This window comes from Bactrocera latifrons, unplaced genomic scaffold, assembly GCF_001853355.1.
Source record: "Bactrocera latifrons isolate USDA-ARS-PBARC rearing strain unplaced genomic scaffold, ASM185335v1 scaffold_46, whole genome shotgun sequence".
Classification (NCBI taxonomy): Eukaryota; Metazoa; Arthropoda; class Insecta; order Diptera; family Tephritidae; genus Bactrocera; species Bactrocera latifrons.
The window spans coordinates 1,646,438-1,659,734 of record NW_017537112.1 but is presented as its reverse complement, the minus strand read 5'-3'; the positions used below and the strand labels follow the sequence as shown (position 1 = coordinate 1,659,734).

Genomic DNA, 13,297 nt, shown 5'->3' with positions numbered 1-13,297 from the left:
GTATAGAGTCATTTCTTTTAAGCATTTCCATATACAGTTCAAAAATGGAAGAAATAGGAATAATAACCACGCCCACCTCCCATACAAAAGTTATGTTGAAAATCTCTAAATGTGCGTTAACCGATTAACAAAGAAGGTCAGAAACACTAAATTTTACGGAAGAAATGTCAGAAAGAAGCTGCATCCAGGCTTTTTATAGAAATTGAAAATGGGCGTGGCGTCGCCCACTTATGGACCAAAGACCGAACTTAGCCCTTCCTTACTTGTTTTAATCTAATTTTAAATTTTTAAGTTATGATTTAATTTTTATTTTAGTTAAGCTTAATTTTAAAAATTTTTTTTTTGATTTTAATAATAAATTTTAATTTCAACTCTTAATTTTAATTAACATTTTTTTATTTTAGTTTTAAATTTAATTTTAACACTTAATTTAAATTTTATTTTTTATTTTAAATATCCCTTTCATTTTAAGTTTAAGTTTAAGTTTAAATTTAAGTTTAAGTTTAAGTTTAAGTTTAAATTGAAGTTTAAGTTAAGTTTATCGTTGTAAGAAAAATAATTAAGTATTAAAATATTTCATATTTAAAAAGCCAAAGCAGAAATGACCCACTGTCATCAAACGTTATCGCCACTACCGCTACTGTATTGCACTGCTTGCGCGTCCTCACGATTGACTTGTTTATGATTATGAGTAAGAATTATTTTATTTCATTCATTTCATTGTCTTTTCCTTATGTTATCGTCAGACCAAAATTTATACTTCGCACACAAAATTGTTGCTATACACCCATTTTTGTGTTGTTGCTTAACTTCGAAATTACATTTAGTTTTGTTATTTACTCGTCTGTTGTTCGCCATATTTTGACTTAAACTTTTTGTTGCCAAATATCCGCAGGGCAAATGAAAAACTGTGATAAAACAGAAGCAAGTAAGCAGAAGAGGAAGAATTGTAACATACATATGTACATATAACCATATATATATATATATGTGTGTGTGTGAGTGGTTTTTGCATGCCAAATAAAGCGCACTTCATAAAAATTCAATTCAGTTCCCAATTGCTTTGGTGTACTCGCGTGTACCCACTCGTACGCGGCACCAGCTTGTCGACTGGCAAGTGCTTTTCAGAAGGTTACCGTTGTGTATGAAAAGGAGCAGCTGTCGTTACTACAAACTTGTACATACAAAAATACCAATGCATGAGGTAGTCGGCGCGCATTATGGCGCTGGCGCATTGTGGGTCTATGAAGCTCGAGAGTTGTGCCGAATTCGGTGTTGAGCCACTTTAAAAGTTTGCTACATTTCGGGCTGCACTTAAGCGGATTAATGCAAATTGAGTTAACACTTTTGACTTGCCGGGCAATCATTTTATGATTTCTTGCCACTTTTGGCATTAAGCATAATAATTAATAAATAATTCACTCTACGGTTCGCTAGAGATTGTTGAGTGTTGAGAATACTTCGAATGTGGCGTGGATTTACGATTGCGGGTGGGTATACTATATAAAAAGCAGAGTATTTGTATTCAAGCGCTTTTTTAATTAAGATTTTTTTAGTGAATTTATTGCTTAAATTAGACATACATATTTGCACATTGATCCATATGTATCTATCTGCATATTTAGTCAGTTTGTTCGCGAAAGTTCTTTCATAAAAATGTATTATATGGTTTTTTATAAATTGCTGCCAAGTGTTTTGCACTTTTGTCTTTAGAGGGGTTTGTAGAGGCAAATATCCGCAGTATTTTGTTTTTATATTAAAATTTAAAAATATAGCTGGTTTTTAAGCGCTTAGCTTATGTAACAAATATTTCATAAATATGAGGAGAATTGAAGAGAAAAGGTTGGTGAACGAAATTTGAAAAATTTTTTGTTCTGAAATTCAATTTTGGGATCAGTAGGCAATGGAAAAGCAGATGAGAACATATTACGCTCCATAAATCACGGATAAGTCCTGCCTTATTTTACGGCGCAGAAACAGGGACGTTGATGAACAGAGATGAGAAAGCACTAAGATCATTCAAGAAAACTGCTTTTGCATGATCTTTGAGCGATGAATATCAAAGTAGATGGAAACACGAACTGTTAAACGCATAAAAATTCAATGAATGCGATAGTTAGACCACGTCATTCGAATAAAAGATGATGCTCAAGTGGTATGTTCCTTCGACTGGAGACTTAATACATGAACTGGGAAGATCAAGCACAAACGACCTCTCTGCACTTGCGATGGAAAATTGACAAGCCCTCGCAAAGGATAGAGGCGACTGGTGAAGTTTTGTGTTCTTGGCCCAGACCGATCCACGGCTGTAGTGCCAAGGCAGAAGAAGAATATAGTTCTTTCTAGATCATGTTATTAGGGACGATTTTGTCAATAATTTAATAATATTTTGGAATTATAAAACAGTGAAAGAATTTTTTAAAAATGTTAGAATGATTGTTTAATGAATAAAAATATATTGGGTTATCAAAAAAGTTTTGCGGTATTTTCGCTAGTTGGCGCTGAGAGCGCGTAGTTCTAGTTTTATTCATCGCATCGGGTCATGCTATTACCTTTTTGGAAACCTCATTTCACTGGCTAACACGTGTTTGATTGGTTTTCGTTTCTTTTATATCGTTCGTGAGTTATGGCGTCGCAAACATGGAGAAAAATCCAAAGAGACCGGCATAGTAGCAGCCGTAGCATCGGTCAAGTGGTGGGCATGAGTCATCAAAAAAAATTTTATGAACAATTGAAAGTTCAATAAAAATACCGCAAGACTTTTTTGACAAACTATTATAAGAATAAGGGATCTGTAAGAGACGAAGGCCACTAGAAATTACCGCAAATTTCTCTAATAATTTTTTAATCGTAATTTATTAACTTTTTGTAAGACATCTTTCATAAGTAGATTAACTTGAAAGAACCTATTTTTTAACCAAAGAGCGCTTGTAACAAACCCACTGTAAAAATCAGCGTAAAACCCGTTCAACTTACGGTGTTTGGGAAATCAATTTGTATCGAAAAATAAACCCGTTATATGCAAAATTTATTTAAAAGCAGCGCACCGTGTGAATTAATACAAAAAACAAAAAAAAAAATAAAATTGGTGGCATTGACCTACCTTTGGTACTTCAGCATGGCGCGTGGCAGCAGAAAATTGCCATTCTCCGACGCCTCGGTTGCGCCACCCTTCTTCGTATGCACCGACACTAAGTCTTCGGCTGGCGCGATGGCAGCTCCTCCACTGCCACCCTCTGGGCTGGTGCGCTCCAAATCCGGCGACGGCGAAGCATTGCGCGAACGCACCAAACGCACACCGAAGCGTTGCATATACGTGTAGGTCAGTTCGCCGGCAGGTTGCGGGCGACGCATATAGCCTACAGCATCAATATTATTCACATCGTCAGCAATGCTGCTGCGCCCGCTACTGCTGCTGTGTTGAAAGCTGCTGCGTGTGCTCGGCGTCGACGAGGCGATGGACGAGGCAGCGCGATAAATCGTCTTAAGCGTATTGTGTGGCTTTTGTAATTGTTGTTGTTGTTGTKGATTCTGACTATTGCTGCCACCAACAATGGGCGGCACTTTTGTGGCAGTGATTGCACTTGCGTGTGTTGCAACAGCAGCAGCCGAAACACCGACTACCTTGTGGACACCTTGAGCCTCCATGGCTTCGATATCGTCCTGGTCATAGGGATGGATTGCGTCGAAATTGTACGAATTGAAGTAGGCCTGTTCGCGTGTGCGCTTCATTTTGGCAGCCTCTGAGGCGTAGTCATCGAATTCGGCGACGTTTTTTGTCGCCTGCGCGGGCTTATTGCAAATCGGCATTTTGTTGTCTGTGGCGGTGGCGCTGTTGGCGATGGCAGTGTTGTTGTTGTTGCTAAGCGTTTTGGCGCACGGGGGCGTACCCTCAGCAGCTATGTGACACGTTGACTCTGGCAATGGTTGTGGCGGCGGCGGCGCCTGCTTTATTGTCGTGCCGTTGGCTGTGGGTGCGGCGTGCGCGCGTCAGAAACACAGAACTGGTGGAAATTTTGTTATGTTTTTTGTGGTTGCTACAGATATTGGCATACAGTTTGGTTTGTGCGTTTAACTGCAATTAAATGTTTGAGAAAGAAAAAATGTGGATATTAGAAAATATTTTGCAAGTTTATTTTCGGAAAATTTTAATTAGTCGCGTGACTGCAGCGCGTCATTAATTTTTATTCTTTTTGTGCATAAAGTAAGTGAATAATAATAACTTCTGCCAAATTTGTGCTTTATTATCATTGAAAATCACTTTTTTTGTTGCATTTCTTTGTTGCTAATTCCTTTCATTCATTTCATTTACTTCGTGAATAATTTCACTTAATTGGCCAGCTGCGCGACGGCGCTTTACGTTTGTGGCCAAGCGGCTTAGCGTGTGTGCGTTTTTATAGTATTGCAGCATTAGCGTGCTCCAAGCGGTTTGGCAGGCTAGCGCTCGCCCGCTAATGCTGTTGGCTACAAAATCCCGTTCGGCACGCAAACATCCGCCTGTGGTTGAGTCAGTTTTTGTGCGGATTTCAGCAAGCACTTCTGAACTGGTTTCTGGTTTCGCCCGAAATGGACTGTAGGCCCAGAATGTGCACAATTGCCAGCGGCTAGTGAAATGAGCAAGCGCATGTGCACATACAAACATTCCTATATGTAACTAACTGTGCTATTTTTCTCAGTTTAATTGATTCTTTTGCGCTTTTTCCTTTTCAGCGAGCGTGTGCAATGGCAGTAAAACGGATATGGTTAGCTTCCCAAAGACTTTGGGATTTTGTAATTTATGCGTTCGCCTTTGCTATTTGGCGCTGTTGTATGCATGCAGAGTTCTTTGTTGTTTGTTTTTGAAATCACTCTTTTATTTTTCCCCCCCTCCATTTCACGTAAAAACTGTGAACTGTGTTTTAATAAGGCAAGCAAAGAGTTTTATCTATTTTTTAATTGCTTTTACTTCCAATTTTGAAATTTATTTAGCTTGCACTAATAAATGTGTAATAAAAAGATGCTGTACTTATGGAAAATTAATTGCAATAACTGTATTTTGTTTATATATAAAAAATGTTAAATAGAATGCATCATGTCTGTCACATGACAGCAGAAAAAAAACAACAAACAAATGAGAATTTTGTCGAGAAAATCAAATTCTTTTTATTTTAGAGAAACCAAAAGAGCCACTTAGTACGTGGTTCATATTAAAAATATTATTTTCATAAAAAAGCAAATCGGCAGCTGTTGCAAAATGATAAAAGAGTTGACATAAAATAGAGTTTTCACAAAAAAGTCATACATGTACTATTGGTTTCCAAAATTTCGGTGMATTTAATTAATTAAAAAATATCAAAACAAAAGTAAGCACATTAATACTTTAATTAATACAGTAATAAACATTAATAGTCGTCTGGACCATATACACTTTTTGAAGTCAGAAAACTGCTCTCAGAGACTTAATATTTTCGATCTCGATTATATTTCGTCACGATTTCGATTTTACCTAGCACTTTCTGAATGGGAGCCCCAAACTGCCTTTTGAATGTAAGCATTTTATGTTGTGATTCAATTCCATTTTTACCGTATAGATCACCAGTGAAGGAGAGCGAAGATATATTGCCGACGATTACTATCGGGCCCAGACTTCTCAGAGTAGTTTGGAGCCCTGCAGCAATGTTTTGCAATTTTTTTTCTCAATCAATTTATCGGTCTGAAGTGAGTTGACTGAATCTGTATGATAATATAGTTTGTAAAAAAAGTCTTGCGGTATTTTCGCTAGTTGGCGCTGAGAGCGCGTAGTTCTAGTTTTATTCGTCGCATCAGGTCATGCTATACCTTTTTAGAAAGCTCATTTCACGCGCTAACACGTGTTTGTTTGATTGTCGTTTCTTTTAAGTCGTTCGTGAGTTATAGCGTCGCAAACATGGAGCAAAATAAAGAGAAAATACGGCATATTTTACAGTACTACTACGATAAAGACAAAAATGCATCTCAAGCCGCCAATAAAATTTGTGCAGTTTATGGACCCGATACAGTTTCCATTTCCACCACACAACGATGGCTTTAACGTTTCCGTTCTGGTGTAGAAGTGGTCGAAGATGCGCCACGCTCCGGAAGGCCTGTCGTCGAAAATTAATCGCTGAATTGGTCGAAAGAGATCGGCATAGTAGCAGCCGTAGCATCGGTCAAGAGCCGGGCATGAGTCATTAAAAAAAATTTTATGAACAATTGAAAATTCAATAAAAATACCGCAAAAATACCGCAAAAACACCGCAAGACTTTTTTGACAACCTTGTATGATTTTGTTCATAATTTTAAAATTCTTAATTTGTTCTTCAAGTTGTTAAAGTCAATTTCCGAAATAACCTTAGTCTCTATTGACTCAAAAAAAGCCAGACGCCACGCGGAGCAAATTTAGCCAAATGCGGTGATTTTCGCATGATATTGGTTGAAAATTTGGAAAAGAAAACTCACGAAGAATCAAGATAGAAGAGGTTAATTTTTTACACTTTTTGCAAATTATTTTTCTACTTTTTAGTCCCTATCTACCTCCTAAAAAAATACATTAATAACACTCCTTATATTTTGTTATTATTCATTACGAATAAATATATTTTAAATATAAGCAATTAAGAGGCACATACAATTAATAAACAAAAAAACTTTCCTATACACAAACAGCTCTAAAGAGCTTTACTAATTGATTTTTTTCGATTTTATTAGACTTATATCCGATTTGATTAATAACATTTATGGCGGCCGGAGTCAATCGTTGACATTTTTTGCATACCATTAGCATTTTAATTGCACTTTCTAGCATTAACACAACAATAATTGTCGCAAGGCATTCACAGCTCTAAGCCGTGTTGATTAGAAAAAATTAAGCCAAACAAATAGCAAAAAAAGAAACAAAATTAACAAGCAAATGCCAACTGATTGTTATGAAGTGGACAACATTTCAGGCTCAAATGGGCATTTTTTACCTACATGCATACACATATAGGGTATATAGTACACATGTGGCGAACCCAATGTCCGGTTCAAGAATGAATTATACCCAAGATATGATCACAATGGCTTTTCAATGAAACAGCAAATTGTATGGAAAAGTAAATTGTTTTATTATGCAACAAATTTTACGTCAGATCCTGGGAAAGTTGCTAATGCTGCAGGCGGTATTTGGTTTTGCTTGGGAACTTTTTACTACGTTTTGATTAATGCTTAATGATTAATGGCATTTGCAGATCTCAAGCGGATTTGCAGACCTTTTCTGGGTAGAGAGGAAAGTGCGTGTATTTAAATATATTTTTTAATAATAAAATAAATATTTTTTCTGGTATGCCTCATTAATTAGTAATTGAAACTGTTTCTTTGAAATTGTTGTATTTTAGATATTTATAGGATAGGAAATATTTCAGATTACTTAGGTGTTAGTAGTGACCTTAAATTTTTCTGAAGAATGGATAATTTGTTTCTTTTGAAGCGGGTGCTATTGATATAACTCACAGCACTGGGCTGGTGTGAATTATTTTTTATTGAGGTAGAGTCTATATACAGGCCACCTATACTTATATAAATATAGGTATTACGTGCGGCAATCATCCCAGCAGTATTTCTAGAAACTATATGGGTGTCGGTGTATAATATAATAACATCGGAAGCATAATTTTTATAGTTCAGGTTTTAGAGAAATCGAATGTTGTTAGAATTAAAGTCTCTTGTTCATAATTTGAATAAGATACAATAGGAATCATGTCTGATAGGTCAGTGGCTAGAATTTCGACGTTTTTTTTTTTTTCAAAAACTGAAGCATAGGTTTGCTGATAAAATAAATATACTAAAGGAAATGAATAATTAGTGAAGCATATTTATTTTTGGAACTAAATTTTAAGAATATTGATAGAAGATGCTTTAATTAAATACATGATATGATAGCAAATATTTATTTTTCTGCGTTGGATTTCGAGGCTGACATTGTTGTTTGTGTTAATACTGGTTACAAGATAGACGAGATTACCTTCGGCTTCAAAGTTATGACTGTTCACAGTGGCATGGGTGCCTGTCGCGAGTGCGACGTCTGTTTGTTTGAAGACAAGAGATATTTCGTCTTGTTCTCGTTCACTACTATACCCATTTGCTGCGCTTTCTTATCTAGTCTGTAGAATACAGAATTAACGGCGCGGTTGTTATGGCCAAATAATAAGTAGTTGTGCACTCTTGGGGAAGATTGCACCTTCTAAAACTGCGTTTGGAATCGAGCGTCTCGAAAAGATCCCTCCCAATCCTGATAAACCGACTGTCAAAACTAGTTGGAAATCGACGAAGAGGTGGTGTTTGTCGATCCTTTTTTTCATTTTGCTTTTGTGGATTTCGTTCTGGTAATTTGATGTAAAAAATGCATCAATTTATTTGTTGAGTTTCGAATTTCCATCTTTAAGTCGCTGCCGAATCGAAACAAATTCGAACAATTTCTGAAGCGGATGGTTATTGGTGACGAAAAGTCGGTAACTTACGACAATGTTAACTGAAAACAAATGATGAACAAGCCAGTATTGATGATAAGGAAGTGTTTGCTATATGGTTGGTGAGGTTTACTGAGAATCATGAGAATCATACTATGAACTATATGTTTTGTGAATTCTCCAGAGAGCCATTGCATATGAGAAACTAATTATTCAGCAATCACTTAGAAGTGACCAACCAGTTGGGGAAATAAGGGGGTGACGTATGTTTCATTAAAACAACGCCAGACTACACATCGATAGGGACTCGCCAGAAGCTTGATTGGGATGTTTTAAAGCGGCCATTATATAGTTTGAATCTGATGTGAAGTGCCTGCTACATGTTATTGTGTTTATTGCGAATGATTTTGCTGATGAAAAATATATTTATAAGGAGCTTTAGCTACTTTTCAGTATTTTAGTCATTAAGGACAGGGGTTTCCACGTGTGTGGTATTATGACATTACTTTGGACATGTTAAAAAGTAATCCAGTAACAACAAATAATTCTTTAAAACGCTTTTCTTTATACTATACATTATACTTTGTCATTGCAACTCATTATTGCTTGACACAAATATTTACACTGAAAAAAACTTACTAAATATCACTGAGCGCACTCCATTAAATCAAAACAACTGCAGTGGACCAAGAAATATTGATGACTATTGCAATGATGCATCTAATTTGGAACTAATTTCCATTGCACAGCAAAAAATTACAAAAAGTGGAATTCAAAGTAATGATTAATGATTAGTGATTTAAGGAAATTGTAACGCAGTGGAATAAAACTGTCATTGCATGCAATGAGCTTGAATAAAAAACTAAATTTATGAAAATGAAGACAAAACTTTAAGAAAATTAACAAAATAAATACCAGTAGAGTAGAAAAATACAACAACAACAAAAACAAAAATGCACCACACAAAAAACAAACACGGCGCAACGAGAGAAATAATGCTGTAGCAATAGGTAAAACTAAACACTATGCAGCAACAACAGCAATACCAACAACAACAACAAAATTCACTAAGTAACATGCTAAAAGGCGTGTGCAGCAATGCAACTCTTGACTAAACAAAGAAGCGAAACGAAACGTGAAAAAGGTCTCAACTATTGCCGCAACACAAAAGCCAAAGCTAAACAACGCCAACAAAAACAAAAATAAACAACAACTACTATCGCAAAAACAAAGAGCACAACAATTGATGTGGCAGGCAAAAGCGACAGCAAAAAGTGGCAACAATCAGAAGCTGTGTCGAGGTTGCGCGCAATGATTGTTATGCTGCTGTATGATTTGTTTTTGTTTGTTGTTGTTGCTGCTGCTGCTGCTGTCGTTGTAGTTATACTGCTGGCTGCCACCACAAGCGCTACTGTAATTATGTGCGACTGCGCTGTGGCAGCTTGACTGTTGTTAGCCGTGCTTAGGCTACGTAGAATTGTTGTTGTTGTTTGTGTTGTTGCAGTTGCTATTGCTACTGTAAACGGAAATTACCGCATCATTGCAGTCGAACCGACAATCAAATGCTTCAAACGAGTGCTGTGCGAGCGTGCGCTGGCATTCTTCGAATGAAAACAAAAACAGCAAAAGCAATAACAAAATAATAATACTTGGTGGGTAAGAGTCTGCAGCATACATGAGTTGCACGAAATCGCCAAGAAGCGCACAAGCGGCAAAAAATGTGAAGATGTTAGTAGTTAAATATATGTTTGGCAGAAATAAACGTGCACAAGAAATACTATAATGATGAATTTGAGATGGCAAAAGAAGAGGAAGAGCCCTTTACGGTTGCGCAAAATTAATGTTGCAAGAGCAACATCTTCGTTGTTAAAAAAGTAAATGAGGCAATAATTGAGTATTTGCAGATTTTAATATTTATAAATGATTTATATTTTATGAAATAAACAAATTTTTTGGTAAATTGGTTCTAACATTTACAATAATGACATTATATTTTTAATAATGCTACTTAGAAAAAATTTTGGAGAGTTTTTTGGAAAATTTGTTTTGGCCAATTTTGTGCCATACTATGTCTAATTGGTTATAATATCGTATATATATATATTATAACTTACAGTTAATTACCATTTTGCAATTAGTTTTCGTTGGAGACTTTTCAAATAACTCATATAATGTATAAGATGAAAAAAGAAACTCAAATTTTGATAGCCTTAGCCCCAAAATCATATGTTCATCAATTTAGTTGGCGTTTTACATTCTTTGGAAAGCAATTACTGAAATTCCATGGAGAATTTCAATACTGTAAAATTTTCACTAATTGTTTCAAAGCAAACCAGTTTACGTTTTTTTGCAAAATTACTTAAAAAGCGTAATTTCCTTTTAGCGCACTTCATAGTTTGGAGATTTTTGTAGAGATTCTTTTTACCGAGAGGGTATTAAATTCATAATTTTTGAATGTTCTGTAATTGCATAACGCTTGTAAAACATAAGCTGTATGTAGTTTGAAAAGTGGACAATTCCGTGGATATTTTCTTTTGTAATTTATTGTTTGTTTTTATGAAAAGTTGGAAATTCGTCAAATTTTTAAACAAAATTACTTAAAAAACGTAGTTATTATATTTTTTAAGCACACTTCATAGTTTGAATATTTTTGTAGAGATTTTTGTTTTTATTGAGAAATATTTAAATTAACTATTTTTGGAGGCTTCATAATTGCATAATGATTGTAAAATATAAACTGTAAGAAATTGAAAAAGTGAAGAGTTCCGTGTAGGCTTTTTTCTTCCAGTTTATTGCTAGTTTTTATAAAAAGTTTGAAAATTCGTCTATTTGGAGAGATTTACAATTTCCAAACTAACACAGTTTCTAAGGTTTTTATTGTTTTTTTTTTTAAATATTTTTTTGTAATATTCTACAGAATTACCTTCAGACTTTCTGTACTAAAGCATAGGTACTTAAATCTAGATTGGCCGATATTTTGTTAAATATATTTGAGTATTAAAATTCTAATTATTGGAAATTTCCGCGTAGAGTTAGTTTGAACATTCTAAAAAGAGAACAGGTACTTAACACACGAAAAATAATTTATGTTTTTTAACTATTTAAGATATTAACACACTATTAAAAAAAAAAATTGTGTAGAGTTTTGTAAAATTTTTGTAGAGTTTTCATATTTGTCATTTAGTTGATTATAAATGAATTCTCAATTTCATTTTGCATTTAAAAATCGAACATTTCTATATTTTGAGAATTTATATACATATATTTTCAAGTATTAATAAGACTCTCCATTAATTTCAAATCCAAACGAATTTCAAGACAGGACATCCATATGCGCAAGAACAGAGGTTAAGTTTCAATTTTTTCTACGACACTACACGGTATTGAATTGCCTCACACAATTTGCATGATTTGGAGCGAAAGATAATGCGAGACAAAGCGTGAGGGCCCTCCGGCCTACAAAGTGTTGTGAGCCAGTAAGTCAACATACACGTCAGGGCTACCTACTTGATAGGTCATTCACTGATTTGCTCGCCTGACTGTTCTGCTCACTGTTTTGACTAATGATGTGGGGCAAAATGGAAAGATAAATACAAATCTACAAGGAAAATATTAAGAGATAAATAAAAAACGCTAATATATGCAGATAGAATGGTTATTTGCTGGAACACTAGAATCAAGAAACTAAGCAGCAAAAGAACAAGAAAAAGACCAAGAAGAAGGAGAAGATGGTGTTGGTGCTACCAAAGGGCGATCATTGCTTATTGTAGCTAGGCAGTGACATTGAGAATTCTTGCGCTGTCAACAGATGAAGCGATCTGTCAGCCAAGTGTCTCTAAGTGTGCGCGGAGTATTTTTTAGCTCAGAGCATTGTCGACACGCGACTTTTTCTAGACATTATTGAAATTTGAATAATTAAGAAATAATTTGCGTATGTGCTAAAAAATAAGAGTGTCAAATGTTTTATGAATAGCTAAATGGATGTTAACTTATAAACATTAATACTTACAGATTTACAAAAATAATCATAAATTATTTCGGTTTAAATTTTTTTATATGTAAGTCTTTCCAAGATAGATCGTTTAATTTTTTATATTTTTCTGATATTAACTATTTTCCAGAATAAAAAGTTTTTAAGGGCACACGCTTATTTAGAAAAAACAAGTAAGGAAGGGCTAAGTTCGGGTGTCACCGAACATTTTATACTCTCGTATGATAAAGTGTTAATCGAGATTTCAGGCGTGGTTGTGAACCGATTTCACCCATATTTGGTACATGTCATCAGGGTCTTAAGAAAATATTTTATACTGAATTTCATTCACCTCGGGATATGGTTTTTGGTCCATGAGTGGGCGACGCCACGCCCATTTTCAATTTAAAAAAAAAGCCTGGATGCAGCTTCCTTCTGACATTTCTTCCGTAAAATTTAGTGTTTCTGACGTTTTATGTTAGTCGGTTAACGCACTTTTAGTGATTTTCAACATAACCTTTGTATGGGAGGTGGGCGTGGTTATTATCCGATTTCTTCCATTTTTGAACTGTATATGGAAAGGCCTAAAAGAAACGACTTTATATAGTTTGGTTGACATAGCTATAGTAGTTTTCGAGATATGTACAAAAAAGTTAGTAGGGGGCGGGGTCACGCCCACTTTTCCAAAACAATAACGTCAAAATATGCCCCTCCCTAATGCGATCCTTTGTGCCAAATTTCATTTTAAGATCTTTATTTACGGCTTAGTTATGACATTTTATAGGTTTTCGGTTTCCGCAATTTTGTGGGCGTGGCAGTGGGCCATCTTCGAACTTAACCTTCTTATGGAGCCAAGAAATACGTGTATCAAGTTTCATCATGA

General features: G+C 35.2%; 1 protein-coding gene across 2 annotated transcripts in view; it reads right to left on the bottom strand.

Moving 5' to 3' along the window:
- Window positions 1-13,297, bottom strand: part of LOC108973149 — a 172,907-nt gene that overhangs the window by 65,219 nt on the left and 94,391 nt on the right. For both annotated transcript variants that reach the window (XM_018940206.1, XM_018940207.1), the window contains one exon: window positions 3,104-4,075. In XM_018940206.1, coding sequence (XP_018795751.1) covers window positions 3,104-3,810 — 707 coding nt within the window. In that variant the 5' untranslated portion in view covers window positions 3,811-4,075. The remainder of the gene's footprint in view (window positions 1-3,103; window positions 4,076-13,297) is intronic.